The 22,518-nt window shown below is 36.5% G+C and overlaps 1 protein-coding gene across 2 annotated transcripts in view; it reads left to right on the top strand.

The window, feature by feature from the left end:
* The first annotated feature begins 784 nt into the window (after positions 1 to 784).
* Positions 785 to 22,518, top strand: part of LOC116304767 (coiled-coil domain-containing protein 33) — a 38,951-nt gene continuing 17,217 nt past the window's right edge. The window contains exons 1-27 of one of the 2 annotated variants that reach the window (XM_089024882.1): positions 785 to 922; positions 2,088 to 2,350; positions 4,668 to 4,979; positions 5,818 to 5,873; positions 6,886 to 7,046; positions 7,535 to 7,668; positions 7,819 to 7,928; positions 8,133 to 8,240; positions 8,839 to 8,930; positions 9,021 to 9,144; positions 9,816 to 9,942; positions 10,123 to 10,256; positions 10,334 to 10,402; positions 10,930 to 11,049; positions 11,135 to 11,238; positions 11,307 to 11,361; positions 11,438 to 11,491; positions 11,914 to 11,994; positions 14,012 to 14,126; positions 14,571 to 14,659; positions 15,511 to 15,588; positions 16,164 to 16,217; positions 16,338 to 16,395; positions 17,041 to 17,111; positions 17,565 to 17,605; positions 18,632 to 18,650; positions 18,870 to 18,953. In XM_089024882.1, coding sequence (XP_088881008.1) covers positions 2,098 to 2,350; positions 4,668 to 4,979; positions 5,818 to 5,873; positions 6,886 to 7,046; positions 7,535 to 7,668; positions 7,819 to 7,928; positions 8,133 to 8,240; positions 8,839 to 8,930; positions 9,021 to 9,144; positions 9,816 to 9,942; positions 10,123 to 10,256; positions 10,334 to 10,402; positions 10,930 to 11,049; positions 11,135 to 11,238; positions 11,307 to 11,361; positions 11,438 to 11,491; positions 11,914 to 11,994; positions 14,012 to 14,126; positions 14,571 to 14,659; positions 15,511 to 15,588; positions 16,164 to 16,217; positions 16,338 to 16,395; positions 17,041 to 17,111; positions 17,565 to 17,605; positions 18,632 to 18,650; positions 18,870 to 18,953 — 2,703 coding nt within the window. In that variant the 5' untranslated portion in view covers positions 785 to 922; positions 2,088 to 2,097. Of the gene's footprint in view, positions 923 to 2,087; positions 2,351 to 4,667; positions 4,986 to 5,817; positions 5,874 to 6,885; positions 7,047 to 7,534; positions 7,669 to 7,818; positions 7,929 to 8,132; positions 8,241 to 8,838; positions 8,931 to 9,020; positions 9,145 to 9,815; positions 9,943 to 10,122; positions 10,257 to 10,333; positions 10,403 to 10,929; positions 11,050 to 11,134; positions 11,239 to 11,306; positions 11,362 to 11,437; positions 11,492 to 11,913; positions 11,995 to 14,011; positions 14,127 to 14,570; positions 14,660 to 15,510; positions 15,589 to 16,163; positions 16,218 to 16,337; positions 16,396 to 17,040; positions 17,112 to 17,564; positions 17,606 to 18,631; positions 18,651 to 18,869; positions 18,954 to 22,518 lie in introns of both variants that reach the window. The other variant, XM_089024881.1, reaches the window with a different exon arrangement.

The raw sequence follows: 22,518 nt of genomic DNA, 5'->3' as shown, positions 1-22,518 counted from the left end.
GAGTACATTGCACGCGCGCGAAATTTTCGTTGCGCCATTCCTATCCATTTTTGTAATTTGTATTTTTTTTAAAGAAATAAAAAACTTGCTTGCTGTGCTGTGTGCAGTTATAAAGCACTTGGGGATTGGCAGAACACTCGAGAAGTGTCCAGAAGCACTCCGCTACGCGTGGTGCTTCTCCTACACTTCTCTAGAATAGAATAGAATAGAATAGAATAGAATACCTTTATTTAAACACGATAAAATTTAAAGCTAAAAGCTTGTGGGGTCGTGCATAAAATAAATTAAATAAATAAAATATAATATAAGTATGAATCTGTAAAAATAGCTAATTAACTTAGATAACTTTAAATATCTTATATATAATTCTCACACACATTCACATACACAAACTGCGCAAGCTATTAGACCCGCCAGGGGCAGAAAACACAGACAAATGCGGTGAACACTCTCTGTTCTGCCAAACCCCGCGTGCTTTATGACAGCACACTGCACGCGCGCGCGTTTTCTATTTCTTCATTTTAGCATATGCGACTGTACCAAAAGGGACTCTGGGTAGAAATCATTCACTTTCATCTAAATTGGCTTCCTGTGGTATGGCTTTACACACTTCTCTTATCTACACAAAGTTAAAAAGCTCCGACTCTATTTGTAATTACAAATAATTGTATTAATAATAACTTTCTATAAATATTAAATTATTTATATAAAATAATAAAAATAATAAAAAAAAAAAAGATATTGTTTGACTTGGCGGGCTCCCTGTGGTACGTTTAGGCCAGCGGTTTTACCGTCCAATATGGCCGCAATGTTTTCTTTAGCAAGTTTATTGAATCCTTTGGCAAAGATAAGCAGGAATGAGCTTATGACCCCGATTTGATTTGTTATTTTTCACTGGCCAAAGACGCTATATGGTCCAAAGGTAAGTTATAAGTTTTTAAATTTTGTCTTGGACTTTTATTGATTGGTCAAAATGAAAGTCTGATATTAAAAAATGATCGTGTTGTTTTGATTAACTGGACCATCGTAGTCATAGAAACTCAAAACGACTAGTTGAATATACTTTGTCTTTGGCAATTATTACACATTTTCTTTTACTTTTCATAGCACATTTATATTAACTGATTGAGACTTGAGACTCTGATTGATATTTAGTTGTGTCATAACTCCCTATAAATCATACAGCCTGTTCGTAACTGCGTAATTGCTTTCTAAATATGCTGGGGGCAATTCTTATTCAGGAAAAATGCATTTTTCATTTTTTTCTCTCATTTTTTTTTTTGTTTTATTAAAAAAAATTGAAATGCTAGTTTGGTGTTTGCAGTTAAACTAGCACTTGCGAATACTCCCATTTCGTGTTGGCCCTTTTTGCTCAGTCATAGCCTCGACTGTGTACAAATTTTTTCTTTTCTTTCATGAAGGTCCATTAGTAAGAAATGTACATATTACGGAACAATATGTGTTGATAAAAATGCAATGGATTTTGGTTAATAGGTTGAATATTCTAACGTACAACTAAGGCTGTGAATGCTGAGCAAAGAGAACTTGAAACTGAAGTACTGTCAGAACACTTAAAGCATATTCCATTCCTACCCCAACTCTTCCCTATTGTTCTGCTAACAGCAATAATTCACACACATTTTCTATTTCTTCATTATTTGCATAAATGTAGTTGTAAATGCATATTGATTCTCAGAGTAAGCTACAATAATCCATATTAATGTATACAGTACAATTTTGCTTTTGTGCTGTGATTATTTGTTGTGGATCATGACTTAAGAACCCATTTATGGATCCTTGAAACAAATCTTATTTACCCTTCAATTTATTTAACCAATAAAACAGTACTCATTTTGACTATTCCAAGTCAAGGCTTACAAGGGTACTGTAGCTATAGTAAACAAATATATTTGGAATTCCCTATTGGCCTATTCTCAATAAATAGTGGATGGTTTCTAATGTTTATTTTATTTTGCTATTATTATTTTTTGTTCAGCCAAAAAACACAAAGGGACAATAATTAAATAATTTTTGTAGTTGAGTGTGGAATCTGTCTTTTTAATCAATGAAATAATCATTTTCCACAGACTATGAGCCATGCCAGATGCCAGTGATCCTTTGTACTTTGATGTTGATATATACAAAGCACTCTTTAATAACACTGGCCAATATTTCTTGAAGATTGCAATCCAGGGATCTCCTGAAAAACAAAATGAAGTCAAGCTTTACATCAACCAGTCAAAGAATGGTCTACACCAGTCACAGTATGTTACTGATGCCTGTTTTCAAGGTGACACAGGCGAACCAATCATGTTTCCTGATTCAAAGATAACCTTTTACATACCACAAGGTAATTCGTCAGGGCACAAAATCAACTTTTAAACAAGCAAAACCTTGCTAGTAAGTTGTTTTCTCACTAGCAAAAATGTCAGTTGATATTGAATTTGTCAATAGAAATCTAGAGCTCATAGAGGAGGACATGTCAGGTTCATGGGAGGTGTTATATAACGATGAGTAAATATGTAGGCATTATTTCTCAATTGACACGGTTTTCTTTGTTATTCACAAGGCTTTATTTTTGTTATGGCCCTCATTATAAATGTGAGGTCAATATATAGTTATTGGAGAGTTTTAGATTTACGTTCACGACAAACGTGAAACGTCAGTTGACCTGTAAAAAATTCTTTTAAATTACTGAAAAAGAATCGCAAAAAAGTCCAAGTAGTAGAAAAACAAAAGAGTATTTGCGCTTGGTGAGAAGGTTTGTAAAAGGTAAAGTAAAATACACAAAAACTATGAAAACGTGGTCACATTTGCCGTTTGCGGGGAGGAAAAAAAGTTAATCTAAAACTCTCTATTAACCCGGTTAATAACTATATATAGACCGTTCGCATTTATAATGAGCAACATTTCATAGAAAACCTTCTCAATTGATAAATAAAATACTTAATTACCTCGAACGTTGGCAATAAGCCTATACGTCTCTCGGGCCTGCGGCCCTCGGGATGTATATGGCTTATTGCCTCCATTCTCAGTAATTAACTCTAACTTTCTGGTCAGCTTATCTAACTAGTTTGTACATTAGTACACTAGGACAAATGTTGCATCAGCTAGGCACTCATTCCAACTTTTATAGCAGTAGCTACACCGTATTGAGCTTGCCTAGCCTTTTAGTATTTATAGCACCGGCAATTATATACCCACCCACCCACTCCATTAGCTTTCCTATAACCAGGGCAGTATTGATATTTGTAACATATATGTACACACATATAGAGATTTGAATTATTATTCATAAAGACTGCCTGTTAACCCAACGTGGTGCGTTGTCGTGACTGGTTTAGGAATCACTAGCAGTTGATTGCAGCAAAAATAACAAACATTACTTTATGTGGCTTCAAGACTTTTCAGTCCCTCAATTTCTAGACTATGGTCATACTCGCAAAAATTAGCTAGTTAAATTTTTTCTAATTATACTTGATAAATATAAAATTTCACTCACATTTTGTCTAAGATTATACTAAGGCAATAATTCACCTCAGGCTGACAGTGATTTTTCTGAATATTTACCTCACCATACCACTTGAATACTCACGGCTCAGTAAATATTCCAGAACAATTACGTTTGGTGAAGGCAAGGGGCTCTTAAATGGGCTCTTCATTGCACATGCATAACCACTGCATTTCCTTTTTACAACACACAACACACAACATTCAACTCACATGTTCATTTTTACAGAGGGAGAAAAAAACAGAGAACCAATAGAAAAACCCTTTACAAGGGAGAGAACGAAATACCAAAATAATAAACTCTGTGTGGTTAACATGTGTGATTCAGTTAATAATCAATTGAAACCTGTGACCCTTAGCCATGAAGTGCACAGCATATGGAGAAACAGGGTCATAGCTTAGCTTATGCCACTTACAATAATACTACTCAAGGGTTGGATTTTATCCTCAGACCTGCCAATTTAGCCTATGTCCCTACTTTAAGAAGTTTTCTGCTTTTCCTTTAGTATAGTAGTTCCAAAATATACACTTTAACTTATTGCAACCTATCTTTCCAACATAAACAACATTTGATGTCCAATCTTTATGTGCAGGATGGATCTAGGGTGTTTGTATTAAGGCACTAAACCACAATTGAACCCCCTAAACCATGATCAAACCCTGTAAATGACAACTACAAGCCCCCTAAAGGACTATGAATTCCCTAATTAGAATTTAAAAGCAGAGTTTTTTTTGGTTTACCAAACTACAGCCCACTTGTTGGCTTGGTTTGGCAGATGAAATCTGTCCCAGTGAAAATTATGGATTCTTCCCTCAGTGATGGGCATATGTTACAATATAGTAAATTGGAGGCGAGCCTAGGAAATCCACTGAAGGTGGATGGTTCTGTATCTGATTTACAGATCTCTGCTATGTTGTGATTTCTATTGCATAGTCAGATTTTTGCATTGTTTCAATCTTGTTTTTGAAACAAAATTTTTTAATATTAGATATACAGTACAAATGATAATGAGTAAATGAATAGCAAGAAAGAGAATATTCAGAAAGAATCTGAGTTTAAGAGGGGATTTAAGCCATAGCCCTTCTGTATCCTATTTGGACACCCTGACCACTGATCTTGCCTAATCTAACTTGTTTTTGTTTTACCTTTTATTTAGGATTTGTGGAACAGGAAGTATTTCTTATTGCAGAGGCTTATGAACTCTCAGAAACTCAACAAAAATGTGGAGAAGCTGCATTCTTAGTATATCCTCACAGAAGCTCCCTTTTCCCAACCAAAGTGGCACCAGAAAACAGAGCAGATGAAAAGCATGTTTTGTATAATACTGAAAAGCAATTAACTTTAACAACAGCAGAAAGTGGTCTTGGTGGGATGTCAGTAAGTGTTGGTGTACTTTGGATGAAAGCAGTCCTTAGAAAGGCAGATCAGGAGGACTCACAGGAACAGAATATAGTTCCTACTTCTGCAGGCAAGTGTAAGCCTACACCTTATTATTTAGTCAACTAAGATCTATTTTTAATTATGATAACTTGTCTTATCAACCATTGATTTAATACATATGTTACGAGCTTTTGGCCTACTCACAGCCATCCTCAGGGAAATGAAAAACGTTACATATTGACAAAGAAAAACGCGATCAAACCATGGCATATGTGCGTGCGCATTAAATTAAACAAATTCACGCTCGCTTAGGAAAAAATAAATAAAACAAATTAATTAATTAATTAAAAATAAATAAATAAATAAATGTATAAAAAAAAAAAAAAAAAAAATAAATGAATAATAAGAAAAATAATAAAAATAAAAATAATAACATAAGATAAAATAAAAAATATAATAAAACAAGCGAACAAACAAGCAAACAAACAAGCAATCAAACGAACGAACGATTGAACAAACGAACAAACAAATAAACAAACAATAATGATAATGACAATATATATATTGTCCATTGGCACTCTTCTTCAGTTGTTTCATGCAAGGCTTGTAATTTACCTATTATGCATGTTCTTATATGACGTTAAGATGGCTTAGTTTCTTTGACATCCCAATCCTCAACTATTTCCATCAGGGTTAAAGTGGTGACCACAGTGGGTAGTAGGAAGTGGTGTATTAGTAATGCACACCAAACCATGCACATCACCTGTGCTCATATAACTGTTTGTAGTATATCTTATTCCAGTGCACAGTGCTGTATTTTAAATTCCTTCATTATTTAAAGTAAAGTAATATTTCTTTCAATAAATGGTGAGATATGTCAAATGATCAATCAGAACAATAACTTTTTCATTTATTTGATATTTCAGATAGTGTTCCTGGGCCAAGTACATTAAAGAAATCAGTAGAAAGTATTAACTTAATGGTATGTATAGTGTTGGAGGGAGGGGGGGGGATTTTTTTTAGGGTGGTGGTGGTGGAGGGGGGGGGGGGGGGGGGTTGGTGTTGGGATTCATTTAGTAACCCACTCAGGAAATCTGACCCCCTCTCAATTTTTGCTCAATGAATGTTTTCAATTATGTTATTGTAAAAGTGTTGTTGAACTCAGATTTTTTGTGCCACCCCCCTCTTGATCCTGATGTTTTTAACAGCCTATTACATGGCTACATACAAAGGCTATTGAATATTCATGATCTTTTGGAGTCCAGAGTAAACTATTCCCATGCTTCACATAATGTCATTGTTTTTATTTTACTTAACTCTCATTGCTGGCTGTACATTTGCTTGTTGGTTCTTTCTTGGTTTCCTGGTTTCCTTTCCCAGCACATGGAGGTCACCACTCCTAGCTCCTGCTAGCAGCTGACCATTGAGAAATGATACCCTTATAAAATAAGAATTATTTATTTTATTGTTTTTTTTTTTTTTGGTTTTTACCTGATATTTTCTCCTTTTATAATCTACTTTTGATTTAAAGAAACTAAGAATTTTGAAGTTGTTTGCCATTCCCAGTGGCAGATCCAGGGGTGGTTTCGTGGACTCCAGGAAACCCCCTGTGCAAACCAATCAGGCCAGAATTTTTGTGTGACAGCATAGACTGAAAGTGAGGGTTTTTGCCAACAATCCCATAAGGGAGCGAATGCCATGACTTATGGAATCAGTCTACATGATAGCCATTTTGGAAGGACCCATTTAGACCGAGTTCCGTTTTCAAGACCGAGGGCACATGTTTTCCCTCTCCGGACCAAATTTAGACCGAATTAAATTACTTAATAAATTTCTCCATTTATTTTTCGACTGGTTTAGCAATCCATTATTCCATGTGGAAGTGCGAATAATGTCAGGATACCAGACTGTGAGCAGATACTAAGAAAACACCTGCCCACTCAAACAGCCAATCAGGACTGGAAAAAATTTAATTCTTATTTTTTTATGTACAGGAATCTCCGTTGGGACCACTCAGCTCAATTGTACACCCTCGTCATCTGTGTGGCAGCTATGTCGCCCGTGAGGGATACTGTGAAGTTGCTGTACTTGTTCACGCTGCCATTGGACTTCCAAGTAAATCAGATGGTCGCCCACCTCAACCCTATGTCATTGGGTAAGGGATAGCATAGAGGTTTCTTGTGCTTATGGTTGTGTTTAAAGTGTTTAAGTGTGGGGATAAAGCGGGAGACAAATAGAATAAATGAAAGTAACCAAAAGAAAATGAATATTCTCTTGAAGTAACGTTTTCTCTTGTAGCATACCTGTATATGTGATAATTATCAAGAAAAAGAATTTGATAAGCACAAATTTTCCAATAATCTGTCAAAGAATTTAGCTTGCAAATGAAATATTTCTTTCCAGACTTTACGAATACAGGATTTTCGAGATGAGCGAGCGCTTTCATAAATATAAGTATAGCAGGTGCAGACATGAAAGTCGTATTCGGGCAGTACCAATAAGTAACGTTTGGAAACCATAGAGTTATAGGCTGTTTCTACAACCCTTGAAGAAAATATTTCGTCTGAAGTGAGCTATAGTTTATAATTTTTCAAAAAATCATAATACGGCTCCTGAACTATGTTATGTTTTAAAATGTTCCAGGAAATCAAAGAGGGATCGTAGCAGAGGTCTTCCTTCACGTTCAATTACACATACCTCCATTCAACCAACTCATTTTCCAACCTGGGATGAAGTATTGCTGGTAGAATTTCCACAAGAAGATTTCAAGCAAGAAGGTTCGATAGCTTTTACAGCTTAAGTTATAAGTTTATCTTATAGTTGTAACACGGGTTTTAGGTCGAAAGCTCGGTAAAATAAAGAAATTATTTAAACTTTGATGAAACAAATGTAACCAAATGATGGTTTTGTTGGTTCTTGTTTTTCAGAGGTACATCTTTGTATTGCTGACAGCCCTAGTAAAGAGCTATTAGCTGAGTACAGAATACCGGTATCACAATTGAAACCATTTTATCCTTACAACTTGGAATTAGTTAAGGTAACTGAGTTATTAGTATTATTTTTATTTCCTCAAACTTGTGTCAATCACTTTTCAATCCAACCACCCATTCACGTATGCTTTCATTTTTCCCTTCATTCCCCTTCGCTCTCCGTTCGTTGGCCCCTCCCTCTCTCTTTTATTGCTTTCTTCCTTCTCGAATAGTAGGTAAACTAAATGTTTTCTTTTCTGTTGGATTTTCAGTCAAACAATAATCTTGGCAATAGCTCAAGATTATACGTGTCATTTATCCTGAAGTTCGACAGACTATCTAAACCAGATAATAATAGTGCGAAAATCTATGGAATGGAGGTATCGTGGTGAAGAAATAAAAAAACACGCGCGTGATCGTGCAGTTATAAAGCACGCGGGGGTTGGCGGAACACGAGAGAAGTGTTAGGAGAAGCACGACGCGTCGCGGAATGCTTCTCGACATTTCTGGAGTGTTCTTCCATTCCCCAAGTGTTTTATGACTCCACACAGCACAGCAAGCAAGCTTCTTTTATAAAATACAAATTACAATAACTGTTATTTTAAAAAGAATGACGCAACTAAAGTGCGCGCGCGTGCTGAGTGCTCTCATAAAGCACGCTCTCCTAACCATTATTATTATTATTATTTTGTAATAGTTATCAACCTGGTTTTCTAAATTTAGTGTTTAGATAATTTTTGAATAATACAATTTATCAAATTAAATGTCCGAGAACGGGAAAAGGATTTGTCTATAAGGTCAAAATAAATGTGAAAGGATTGTTTTAATTACCCCCTATTGTTCTCTTGACCTCTTTTGATTTCGTATTCTTTGAATATAAACTACGTAGACTTTACTGGAACCTCGGGAAAGCAATGTATTTTGTGGTCTTTCATTGATACCAGTTAATAAGCGAAATTTTTCTTGTTTTCGATTCAGGTTTTGTTACGTGGTTTTGAGAGTCCCATTTCCAATCAAGTGGGACCGCTCATTGCAGTGTCCAGAATAGTACCTGACTGGGACGAATACAGGTAGGTTTAGTTGGTAGTAAATATTGCAAGATTTTTGTACCTTTTATTTAATCACGTGTAAAGTTTATGACGTTTCATTGTTTTTTCAAGAGAAAAGATGCTCACTAGTCACCCTTGTACAGCCAGTGTTACCATGACGACAATAGGTTTTCCATCACCACACCCTACTTCATTTTCAGTCGCCAGCTCTTCGCTTCTTTACGGTTCACCACAGGTAAGTTAAGTACAACCTACAATAAATTCACTCAAACATATGAATACAGTTTGTTTGATGTACTTTTCTCTCCATTGGAGAAGGTTTTTTCAACGATTCTCAGTTTTTCTTACCCCCAAAAGAGTAAATGTTCAGAGTTGAGTAGAGGTTGACTGTAGTAGCAGCGAGTGCGACCCAACGAGCATGCGCACTAAAAAACCGCTAAATTAACATGGCAACCGTCAAACTTTTAATAAGCAACCGTACAAGATTGGACTTCAAAAAGGCAAAATCCTAAACATTTTTGCGCGGGACTCGAAGTATGCAAAGAAAGTCGACTTAGACATGTGTTAATAATGCTCGTTTTAGGCGGTTTAATTTTTTCGTCTTATGTGAATTGTAAGGAAAACTTGTACTTACGTTTTGTTTTTAGCGATCTTTATTCATTTTTTATCTAAGTCCGTCAATATTTATGCAGCCACATCTAGTTTAGCAAGCCTAGTTTAATCATAAGTTGGATCATAATGCTTAGAAGAAAAGAAAAAAAAGAAAAAAAAAGTCAGCTAAAAACACAAAATCCTGTCTCCTTTGTTTCGGATATTCTATAGTTTGAATTGTCCATATTGTTTCTCAATTCCTTTATTTTTAACACTATATTATTATTATCTTTTTTAAAACGCGTCGTTGCCTAGGTTACAGTCTGTGGGGAACCTTTTCACCAGCCGTACTGGAACCAAATGTTTTATTTTCCTGGAGACAAAGAATCGCTGTTTTCAAAAAAAGCTTCAATGGTGATTGAGTTTTATACAGCTTCACAAGGTACCGTTTTTGTTTGAAAAAATATTCAAGATTAACAACGAAAACATGAGAATTTGAAGGACTTTTGAAAAGAATGAAGTAGAACTTTTTGCGACACTTAAGCAAAAGACTTGGTTTCTTTTCAGTCATATCCTTAAATGACATGTTTTTTGACGAGTACCCTGATTCGTCTATTAACAGCATTCAGTGATTCTGGTTGGCAACTCACCAATCCAGTGGGATATTGTAATCGAATACTTAATCAGCCCTTGGCCTTCGCTCTTCAACAGCAAAATGCGTCTATGGGATTAAGATTAAACAATCTTCCAATACAGGTACTGATTCATAGTTGCAACGCATAACATCAATTATGTGTTTAACTTTCGGTCAATTTTTATGTTATCGTACTCAGGGCTTCATGAAGACGCCAACAGGAAGGAAAGCGTCGGCGGGTATTGTTTTACGACTCCTGTCACAAGAGGTAAATAAAGACACAATGAGTAAGAGAACATCATCAAGAATAACTGATATGATCTCACCATGACTAAAGAGGCACTATCTTTAACGTGATACCCCTTACTGGTGGCTGCTACTCTTTTATGTTTGTGTTATCTCTCCCTAAATCCTACGACGACCCCTGCCCCACCTGGGATGACCGTTCAGTTTAACGAGGTGATATAAAAGTAAAACTCACCTTGCTTATTGGACTCAAGCAATTGTAAAAATGAAAGTTAATGAACGTGACTGACATTACAAGAATGCGTTAAACGTGAGTCGATATGAAATTTAAATATCTAATTTGTGCCAGAATTTTCAATTAACATGACGTGAAAAATATCTGACTAAAATATAGTTCAATTCAAATCAACGTACTCCCATCATATAGTATTTAGCATTATGTATATTTACTCTTGAATTATTTTGAATAAGAACTTTAATATACTGGACATGGCCCATGACTTCAAAGCAGGTGATAACATTGTTTTTCTTTTCTCTTATTTTTTAAAGCGCCCAGACGGTCTGGCATCGGCATCACAATTTTCTTCCCTTCCGGTTTTTAATGAAAACCCAGAAATGTTGGATCCTGAAGAGCATCTTGCAGAACAACCAAACATGACAACAGAAAAGGTCAGATGGATGGATCAATTATTTTTATTTCATAATAATGGAAATAGCCTGGTTTTGTAATTTCTATTTTTATTCCTTAATTTAGAATCCATACGGTCTTCCCCCTTTTGATGCTGTGCAACGCATTCTGCCATTAAGTAAGCCAAAAGATTCATCCGACCTACTGATGTCACAGTCTTTCCAACAACCGTACGTAAAAAAGACATTAATGAAGGATGAGGTTAACAATTTAGTAACTTGCTTCCTTTTTCTTTCAGCCTTAAAAATGACAGAGCCAATTCCAATGGAGATCCTGTAGCAATTCCTTTAGAGGTAAATTGACTATCGTTTTGACTTCACTAATGATTGTCAGTGTCTGTCGTAACTAGTTATTTTATTCTCCTCTTAGTTAAGAAGCACAATGGATTTAAGAACATTGGCCTTACTAGATTATCAAATGAAGGTAAGTACATGTTGCCTGCCTAAACACTAACCAGCTAAGTGTGAACTTAGGTGAATATCAAATTGTCAAATTCGCAAATGTGCACAGTTCTGAGTGATCTGTCCTGGTTCATATAGTTTTATCCACGACGCCAATTCATGACTCCGCTCCACTCTCAAACACATCTTGCAAAGTGATGTTATTTAAAAACATTGCATTCATTATCGTTCTTATTTGGGGCTCTAGAACAACATACTCGACTTAGGAAAAGTGTAAGGTCTGGAGTTCACAAAATCTTTCCTTCACTCCCAGTAAATAGTTATTATGTCATATCATCTGTTAAAACGTATGCTATTGCAGCCTTTTAGTCGTCGTTAACTTGTGAAGCCCTGGACCTCAGTCCTGGATTCTCTCGAAGTTCTAAATTGTTTTCTGTTTATCAGGAAGTGGATCGCTATCGAACTGCAATGAGGAAACTAGCAGCTGATCTTCTACACTTAAAGCAAGAAAACGCTCGACTTGAGGTAATGGTTGTTATTGCAGGAATGTTTTCGAGTCACCTAAGTAAGGCTTACCGCTGATTAATATATACCATTATATGGGTAATATTTCCCTATTTTGTCACATGAAATCAATATTTTGTCTTGCCGCTTAGCATCATGGTCGTAGGAAGGGAACATGTCCACAAATTAAACACAAAATCCGGAATTCAAGATGCGACCAAATCTGGAGCTCAGCCCCTGAAAGCCGGAAGTCAGATTTGCGAATCCAGAAATTATCATAATTTAAGATTCCGTCGTAGAAAGTGAATGGGATGAGATAAGAAGAGAGATTATGGTCATTAAGGCAATGCAGTTATAGTGTCATGGTGGAAAATTGCCCTATTTCACTATTACACGGCACAATAAAAAATGCGAAAAGCTCTATTTTATGAGAAGTTACAAAAGCAACACTAGCCACCAATTAACGTATATATTGTAGGATAAACACAGGTTTATAAAGTAGTTGAAAACCAGACATATCAGAGCTATTTATTCAGCTGCGAAGTATATTAGTCCAATTATTAAAATTGTTATTCACTATTCTGCCCTCCTTATAAACAAGCTCTGGCGTGATAGTGAAGTAAGGCAATTTGAGACTGATGACAAAGTCTATGACTGTACTTTTGTTTCTATGAAAATGACTGAATAATGCATCTTGGATGTAATTCAAAAGGACCACTAATGAATACCGATACCTATTTTTAATAATAATAATAATAATAATAATAAATATTTCTTATATAGCGCCTCTTCCATAAATGTCCAGAGGCGCTTTACAATAAATTCAAAACTAAATTATCCTAAAAAATACTAGACCTATAAAAGAAAAATTAAATCAAGAGCTAAAGTACCTTAAAATTACTTAATAAAATATTAATAAAATTGCAATAATATCCCTAAATAATTCCTAAAAATATACAAATAATCAAAAAGTGCTCTAGTTTTTGACGTGGCTTAAAATAAAATCGCTATATACCGATTTAAACAGATGCGTTTTCAATTTAGACTTAAAGCATTCTAAAGATTGGCATAGTCTTATATTCTGTGGCAGGTCATTCCATAATATAGGCGCAGAGATAGAAAATGAGCGTTTGCCATACGATTCTAAGTTATAAATTGGAACTACTAATTTCTTATCTGATGCTGATCTTAGAGTACGCCTAGGTGTGTAAACTTCTAAAAGATCAGTAATATACTGTGGTGCTAATCCAGCTAAAGCCTTATAAGTAATTAGCAGTATCTTATACTTAATTCTTTCCTTGATCGGCAACCAATGTAGCTTGAACATTATAGGTGTTATATGGTCTCTTTTCTTTGTTAGGGTAACTACTCGTGCTGCTGCATTTTGAACCTTCTGAATTCGCTCTAGCAGAGTGTTTGGTAGTCCATGTAACAGTGCATTTCCAAAATCCAATCGAGACGTAACCAGAGCGTGTACTAATATCTCTGCAGATTTAAAGCTGAGATATTTCCTTATCTTGCTGATTTTCCTTAAATAATAGAAGCCAGATTTACAGATGGTTGTTACATGCGCCTCCATAGTTAAGTTAGAGTCCATGATAGCCCCAATGTTCCTCGCCTTTAAGGATGGAATGATAACATCATCGCATACAGCAGTAGAGGTTAGAGTTGGAGGGGGGCGATGTCGAGCAGATAGCACCAATATCTCCGTCTTTTCGCTGTTTAACTTTAGCTTATTCGCAGTCATCCACTTATCCAATGTGCGAACACAAGTTTCAATCTTTGACTTTGCTGTAATCAGTTCACCTGGGTCAGACGTTTTAAAAGAAATATATAGCTGCGTATCATCGGCATAAAGATGAAAGTCAATGCCTAATGATCTCATGAGATCTCCAAGTGGTGCTATATACAGCGAGAAAAGCACTGGCCCTAAAATACTTCCTTGTGGAATACCAGATTGTAAGATACGTTCAGTAGACTGACCACCCAGAACATGAACTGTGATGCAATTCGTTCTTTCTTTTTTTTTCTAAAACAGGAAGCAAACAGTCAGTATCGGCGTGATTTGAATCAACATGATGAGATCTCAAGAATAATGGTTGGATCTAATGACCTTGATAACGTTACTCATAGCGAGCTAATACAAAAATTTGGTAATATTTTATTTAGAGCCATGATTGCATTGCTTCCCTATCAATGCTGTTGTGACAACATAGGGTTTCACTTTTTAAACTTTAAAAAGGGCACGTGCTTATGAATGACATAGAAATGTCTTGTGCTTCTGATTGGGAAGGAGTGTTATCAGAGTGCATTCTTGTAAATATCATTTATTCAAATCCAACTGTGTTCTGATTGGATGAGCTGCTACTAGGCTATCAGTTATATCATACTAGTAGCGAAAAGTGCGGGCTTTGAAAACCAAAAAATTAAATTTAACTTTAATTCAAAACTTGTTTTCATCTTTATATTTGACGAACTAGTTGGATTTGACTAAAACAATTAGTCCTCTTGCCCTCATGACCTATGAGTCAATAGCCCATTCGGGCTTGAGGAGTAATTGCTAACAATTATTGCGATGCCAACTTTTCTCATTATAGTTATGTTAAAGAAAAAACTGTCTGATGAATCAACGAAAAGACAAGAACTTCAAAAACGGACTCAAAAACTACAAAATGACCTTATAAAGGTATTGCATTTTTATTTAGAAAGCTGGCTATTAACCTTTTTCTTTGAGCGTGATGTTTTGATTTGTCATTGCTGCTGGAAATTTAGCTTGAAACATACTTGATGAAGCACTGAAAAGCTTAGACCTGTCTATTTTATAATCCATGATTTCCAATGAATTCCTTGGTCGTTCGATCGATTCAACAAAAGGATTAATCTAATCATCGATTGATCAATTATTTGAGTACCCGAAGGCCAACTATTATTATCGCGGGAGGCCAGCTCGCGTTCTAGTCAAGCTTGCAGGGGCAAGTGCAATTTTAGCCAGTTAGAAACGGAAAATGGCTGACGAATATTCATGTGTAAGGAATTGTGGCAGATGTTTGCTTAAGAAAAGAAAAAATCGCTAGTCCCAGATAGCGCAGTTTGATATTTACCATTTTCACATCCCCAAGATACGTTACGGCTCTGGAGGCAACCAGGGGAAAATATATGCTGAACACTGATTAGAATATGTTACAAATGCGTGTTTTTATGACGTCTAAAGATGTATAAGAAACAACTAGAAAGAAATGTTCAAAGGCTTTAAAGTAAATTTTTAGCACTTCTTCATGAGTCAGTACATTTTCTGTAACACTAAACTTCTTTTTGTTCTGAAGGTGAAAAATTCACTCAAAATAAACTGATAATACGAGTATTTCTTTCGATAAAAGCAGTTATATTGTAGTTTATATTGGATTAAAGAAAGATTTGATTTTATGACACGAAGTTTTTTTACCGTTTACCCGTAAAACATTATGGGGAATGTGAAAATGGCGAAAAAGAACAGTGTGCAATTTCAAATTGATGAACATTTGTTTTTCTTATTTTTAGAAAAATGAAAAAGAGAAGGAGCTACTGAAACTACAAGCCGCTCATGAAAGCCAGCAGGCGTTGTTACAAAAGATTCAGGTACCAGTGTAGACCGTAGGTAAAATGATGAACAAGCAATGATTTTTCCCACTTTGCTAAAGTAATGAGCCCGTAAAACTGGAATGGAATGATAAAATTAGTTAGTAAGCGCAAGCCGCAATGACAGAAGTTCATAACTAGTTATGGGACAAAGGTTATAACGATTTGAAAATAAAACAGTTGACATGTGGAATACAACCAAGCCTATGCACCATTCTCATAATGGCTGACGAGCGCACGAAAATGAGGCTACCCTCTCATCTTGCGACAAGGCTGAGCAAGGCTACTCATTCAAAATAAAGGTGGAAAGGGTCAATTTCTATACTTCTTTTCTATACACGCATTTCATTTGCTTTTATATCTTTATTTATTGTGAAGTAATGACCCTGTGACTTCGTTTTCGTGCATTTGTCGGCCTTTACATACGAGAGTGGTAGGTGTGCAGATTTAGCCAAGAGAACATAAATATTTATCCTCTCTTAATTTGAAACTCCTTGATTCCTTACATCACTTAATCAACTGTCAACTAAATAGGAATTTAATTTACTTTCTTACTTTCTTCTTAAATTTTGCAGAGTAAAGCTCAAAAATATAAAGCAACTCAAGACGCTTGCAAGAAACAAGAGAAGGTCAGGAAACTTTGTTTTTTTAAAATTAATTTGTTAATGAATTGTAAGTTATATCCACTTTATCGAATAGAGAAATTGTGTTGTTAGACATTTGGTTAATTACCTTTTTTTCCCTTTTAGGTCATTGTTGAATTAGAGAAGTTACTGGCTAATGGAAAAAACGAGATGAACCTTTCAGGTAATGCTGTTGTTATTAACATTGGACTAAAATATTATTGATAACTGTTCACTTTTATTTTATTTTTATTTCAATCTTTATTTTACGAAGGTAACATAAATAACTGTTCACTTTTATTTTATTTTTTATTTCAATCTTTATTTTACAAAGGTAACATCAACCTCTCAGTTATCTAACTTATGGCCCTCGAAAACGAAAAAAACAAAAACTACAAGACTTGAAAAAATATATAAGCAACTATACGATGTAACAATTCTGATACAAACAAAAAATAACTAGGCGGAAAATGGACATCATAGATATTACAGTGTACAAAGCATTGAGAGAATCGCACCATCGAACCACTGAAATGATCTGACATGTCTCAAATTATCTACAATAATTTTAACTGTTGTTTTCACTACATGGACATATTTTATAATGTTTTAACAATATAGAGGGAAAAGTATTATTCATTATAGAATACTTATAACTGAAACTTATTAATTTGTCTCAAGATTGAGGGTATGTAACAGACACACCATGTAACGCCAACGCCTTATAAAGACTAGCAGTTCGCTGTAGAAACGTCATGGTTCTTCTGACCCGCAATGGTGAGAGCAATGAATGAGTATCATTTACATTTCAACCTGTTTTCATTGTCAGATAACAGAGAAATAAATGGAGTATACATTGAAGAGAATGCACGACTTCATCTTGAACTGGAGCAATACAAAGTAAGTAGTCCAAGGTAGTTATAGACAGTTAAACGATAGGGTTTTTTCTTTTGAAAAGTTTTGATCATTACAATATGATACTGTTTGAAAGTCTAAAAAGAAATTGAAAAAAATGGTTGATTTTGCTTTATGATACTTTTGTTTTTTTTAGATTTTACCTTATCATGCATTAGGTTATTTTTGATTATTGGTAGATGAGCTATTTTGTTTTACTATTTCGAGCTTTAAATGACAATTCAAAACTCTAATATTATAAAAATAATTTAAAGCATTACGACGATAAACTTTTGAAACAGCAATTTATTTAGCTTTCGCGACTCTTGACCACAAATACTGCTTTCAAAAATTTCACTGTCCTTCAGAAGTTTATGGTATAATTCTTGTAATATTTCACTGGCCACGATAAATATATGATTGATTTTGAAGCATGTTTTGAAAAATCTTTCTGTTTAGGAACGACAAAGTGCACAAAACACAAAGCAGCAGTTACTCAGGTACTTTAGTACTTGGATTGAAGTTAACATCAGGCTAAAAACGTTTTAGCATCGGTCCGTTGTGCTGGAGGTTGTGGGATTTTAAGCCTTCTTCAACTTGGACCTTCAACTGGGGTGTTCTTTGTAGCTGCCCGACACAACGCTCTGGTGAATTTCTGTTTTGGTCGAGAGTCGAGAGTCGAGAGTCGAGAGTACCAGGTCGAGAGTCGAGACTACCCTTTATCTGAGTATTCAATTATAGTTTCTATAATTTCTGAGCATAATTAATTTCCTCAAATATAAATCAATAAATATAAATGAGAGCGTACATATATAATAACACTGTTGATCATGGGATAATTAAGGCGGTCTTCTCCGATGTCATTAGGCTAATTATGATTCATTGCACCATTTAAAAATGATTACTGTACCCTACTTACAAGGTGCATTGGTTTGTTCTTTTTCTGTGTTCTCGAGCTCCACTGAATTTCTTTAGCCGTCGCCTTACCAGCTTATCTGCGCAGATACACAACTATATATATATATATATAATTATTTTCTGAATAACACATGTGAAATGACACATGTTTGAATATTTAGGTGAGTGTAGAGAGACAAGATCACGTAACGCAATGACGCGATGTCAGTGTTATTATATATGTACGCTCTCATTTATATTTATTGATTTATATTTGAGAAAATTAATCATGCTCAGAAATCATAGAAACTATAATTGGATACTCAGATAAAGGGTAGTCTCGACCGGCTCTCGACCTGGTACTCTCGACTCTCGACTCTCGACCAAAACATAAACTCCGCTCTGGTCTCGGTGGCGTGGCAATATGCGCCGCGATAACAATGTGTAAATGTCCTCCACACCTATATCATGTAAGCTGACACCTATATGTTGTGTCACTCTTAGTTTTTCCTTAGCGATGTTTTAAAAACAAGTATATTTAAGGGAAAAAGATAAAATATATGCTCGTCATAATCAATAGTTACAACTGAGATCCGCAATGATTGTATATTTCTGTTTTGATTTTTCAGAACTGCTTCTCCAGATATGGTAAGATTTCAACAGGCTCAGATTATCGCGCGAAGTTTTCATTACGAATAATTTGTGCTCTTTAATTGTGAAAAGTAGGAAACTGCATCTTGACGGATTAGTTAATTTTTAATCGTGTATATGATGATAACATAAACTTTTCATGTTTGAAAAAACGCAGTGAAATATGTCCTATCCTCGTCGTACTTTTTATTGAATTTTTCTTTCTCCTTTTTTAAGGAAACCATGCCAAGTTCTGAGAAATTAGAACTATATCAAAAGCTAGAACGATCTGAAGGAAGAATACTGGGACTAGAGAAACAGGTTATATTTCTAATTATTTATCATTGCTTTAGTTTATTTGCTGCTGATTGTACAAATCCATATCATCTGTTGTTGTCGTATTTGATTCTCATACGACCGTTTGAAATCAGGGGAAAATTAATTTCCCCCTGTTTGAAATTCATATCGATTATATTTCATTTTCCTCATCTTTAAAAGAATACATCAGTAGGCATGATGGATGTTGTTTGTTTCGAACACGATAACTGAATACGTTATTTAGTCCTGATTTATAGTCTTCGATTTAAATGTTTCTTTATCTTTGAGACTGATTACCCGTGCGAATCTTCAATGTCTGAGTTACATAGAAGTAGTATAGGGAATGGGGGTTCCAGCGCAATCTCAACACGGGCAAGACCCGTGTCAAAAATCCACATACGGACAATCCCCACTCCAAGTGTGGTTGGGGGCAACAGCGCAAATATGTTAGTCTATATATGGAGTGCGAAGAATGTAAGAGAACTTTTAAGAAAGAAGCGGATTTGAAAAAGCATTTGAAAATGAAGACGAAGTGTATGAGCAGTTATGATTGTGGATGTGGTAAGAAGTTTGAGACTAAGGTTAAATTGTTTTGGCATTGTCAGGACTGTGAGTACGACTACGACGATCTAAAAAGTGCTTGGTATTAGGTATAAAATATTTCCTATTATATAGATGGAATCCCAAAGCAACTTCAGCACGGTGTCAATACCCGGTAACGGTGAGATTGACGTTAGACAGTTTTGGCGTCAGTCAGAAAGGAAGGTTAAAAGGACTCTCCGAAAAGGTATAGAAGAATTAGGAGCCTTGAAAGCGAGCATAATGGTAGAAGTAAGTTTGTCAAAAGACGAGGTAATGACGACAGCAATGTTGCGATCAAAGTCGTTAGTGATATTAGAATCCACGAATCTGGATAGGTCACTCAGTGAAGCCTTAGAAGCAATAATGGAGTCGCTGTCTAACTACACGAAAGAAGGATCGGGTTGGACAGTAGAGGAGGTTGAAGGAATAGAGATAAGTATAGCCAGGTACGTACCCATACGAGGGGGGAGTTACGTACCGCTACCAACGTGGGTAGAAAGGAAGAAGGCTATTGTAAACGTGAAGAATGAAGACAATCGATGCTTTATGTGGGCAATCAGGTCTGCACTGTATCCAGCAGAGAAGGATCCCTGTAGGACAAGTAAGTATCCCACAGATGATTTAGAGTGGGATGGTGTGGAATTTCCCATGCAGTTGATAGACATCCCCATATTTGAGGAAATAAACGATCTAGCAATTAACGTTTACGGAGTCAGAGAGCAGACGATAGTACCGTTAGTTCTGTCAAAAAGTAAAGGAGAGCGCGTACATTTATTCTACCACGGCGGACACTACTCATGGGTTAAACACATTAGCAGACTATTCTACAGACATACTAAGCACAAAGGCAAAAAGTACTTCTGCGACTGCTGCTTGCTGTCATTTACATCCTTAAATGCCCTAAAGAAACACGATGAGATCTGCCGCGGAGTCGAAGAAGTGGCGCAACGGATCCAGATGCCCACCAACAAAGAGCTTTCATATGCAGACCATCAAAAGCAGATGCAAGTGCCTTACGTGATATATGCAGACTTCGAAGCGTTGATAACTAAGGAAGAGCAGAAACGTGGCGCCACGAATAAGGTAGGATTACACGAGATCTGCTCCTTTGGTTACATAGTAGTCAGATCAGACGGTAAAGCAAACCCTCCTGTGATTTACCGAGGTAAGAACGCAGCTAATGAGTTTCTAGAAGCATTGCGAGAAGAGGAGGGAGAGATTAGAGAACAATTAAGATGTCCAAAGAAGATGGAATTTACCAAAGAGAACCAGGAGGCTTTTAACAAGGCAAAAAAATGCCACATTTGTCAACATACGCTTCTTCAGTTTGGAAGACGAGCCAAGAAAGCGTGGGATGAAGATGGAAAGTATCTAGGAGAAGCTCATTTTAAATGCGGGAAGTATGCTAAGAAAGGTGAGAAGCCGGGAAAGCCCTCCACGCACTGCATTCACTGCCACAAAGCATTTGTTGAGGATTTCTATGTGGATAAGGTTAGGGATCACTGCCACATCACGGGTAAATACAGAGGAGCGGCTCATTGGAAATGCAATATAAACTTCAAAGTAAATCCAGACATGGAGATTCCGGTGTTCTTTCACAACCTCCGCGGTTACGACTCCCATTTGCTACTACAAGGAACAGACGGCTCCGACGTCAAATGCATACCCAACAACAAAGAGCGCTACATGTCCGTAACTGTGGGTAAGCTAAAGTTCTTAGATTCGCAGCAGTTTATGGCGGACTCCTTGGCAAACCTCGTAAAGTATAACACCAACTTTTCCATTTCCAGTCAATATGACGCGGAAAGGAAAGGAGTGTACCCATACGAATACATGGACTCCTGGGATCGATTCAAAGAACCCCTACCACCCAAAGATCGCTTCTACAGCACCCTAAACGAGTCTGGTATAAAGGATGAGGAGTACCAGCATGCGTTAGACGTGTGGGAAAAGTACTCCTGTGAGAACATGGGTGACTACCACGACATCTACCTAAGGTCTGACGTAGTGCTGCTTGCAGATGTTTTCCAAAGCTTCAGAAAGATGGCTATGGAATATTACGGATTGGATCCCGCTAATTTCTACACGGCTCCTGGGCTCAGCTGGAGTGCTTTGTTAAAGAAGACAAATGCGCAGTTGGATCTCCTAACGGAGTACGACATGTATCGGTTTATGGAAGACGGTATTCGCGGCGGCGTATGCGGACCCAGCCGACGTTACGCCCGCGCAAACAACCCCTTAGTAGAGCACGACCCAGAGAAACCAACCACATACATTTACTACCTGGATGCGAATAACCTTTATGGTTGGGCAATGTCACAGTACCTACCTGTGAGAGACTTCGAATGGGATCCAGTGAAGCCGATAGACTTCTACATGCAGGTAGGAAAGGAGGAAGACAAGGGTTACGTCTTAGAAGTGGATCTGGAGTACCCAGAGCGCCTGCACGACGAACACAATGAGTTCCCCTTAGCACCAGAAGCGATAGAGATACCATTTAAGCAGCTAAGTCCGCTGCAAAAGCAAATGTGCCCTGGTTACAAACCGTACAGGAAACTAACTATGAACCTGATGGATAAGAAGAAGTATGTGGTACATTACCGCAACCTGCAGTTCTACGTGCGACACGGAATGCGCGTAGAGAAGATCCACAGAGTCCTAAAATTCACGCAGGAACCCTGGATGCGCCCCTACATTGACTTTAACACGCAAAAGCGTACCGCAGCGAAAAATGACTTCGAGAAAAACCTCTTCAAACTGATGAACAACAGCGTGTTCGGAAAGACAATGGAGAACATCCGCAAGCGCGTAAGCGTAAAAATAGTCAGCACCAAAGAGGAAGCAGAAGCATACGTGTCACAGCCAGGCTTCGTTAGATACGTAGAAATGCTGAACTTCTACGTGATTCACATGAAAAAGGCAAACCTCTTACTAAACAAGCCCGTTTACACAGGCTTTACGGTGCTGGATCTATCGAAGCTGCTTA

Source organism: Actinia tenebrosa, unplaced genomic scaffold, assembly GCF_029948245.1.
Source record: "Actinia tenebrosa isolate PJP-AT-01 unplaced genomic scaffold, QUT_ActTen_1.0 PGA_scaffold9__36_contigs__length_13948895, whole genome shotgun sequence".
In the NCBI taxonomy this organism is placed as follows: Eukaryota; Metazoa; Cnidaria; class Anthozoa; order Actiniaria; family Actiniidae; genus Actinia; species Actinia tenebrosa.
Note: the sequence above shows the minus strand (reverse complement) of the source record. Positions and strands in the feature narration are given on the sequence as shown.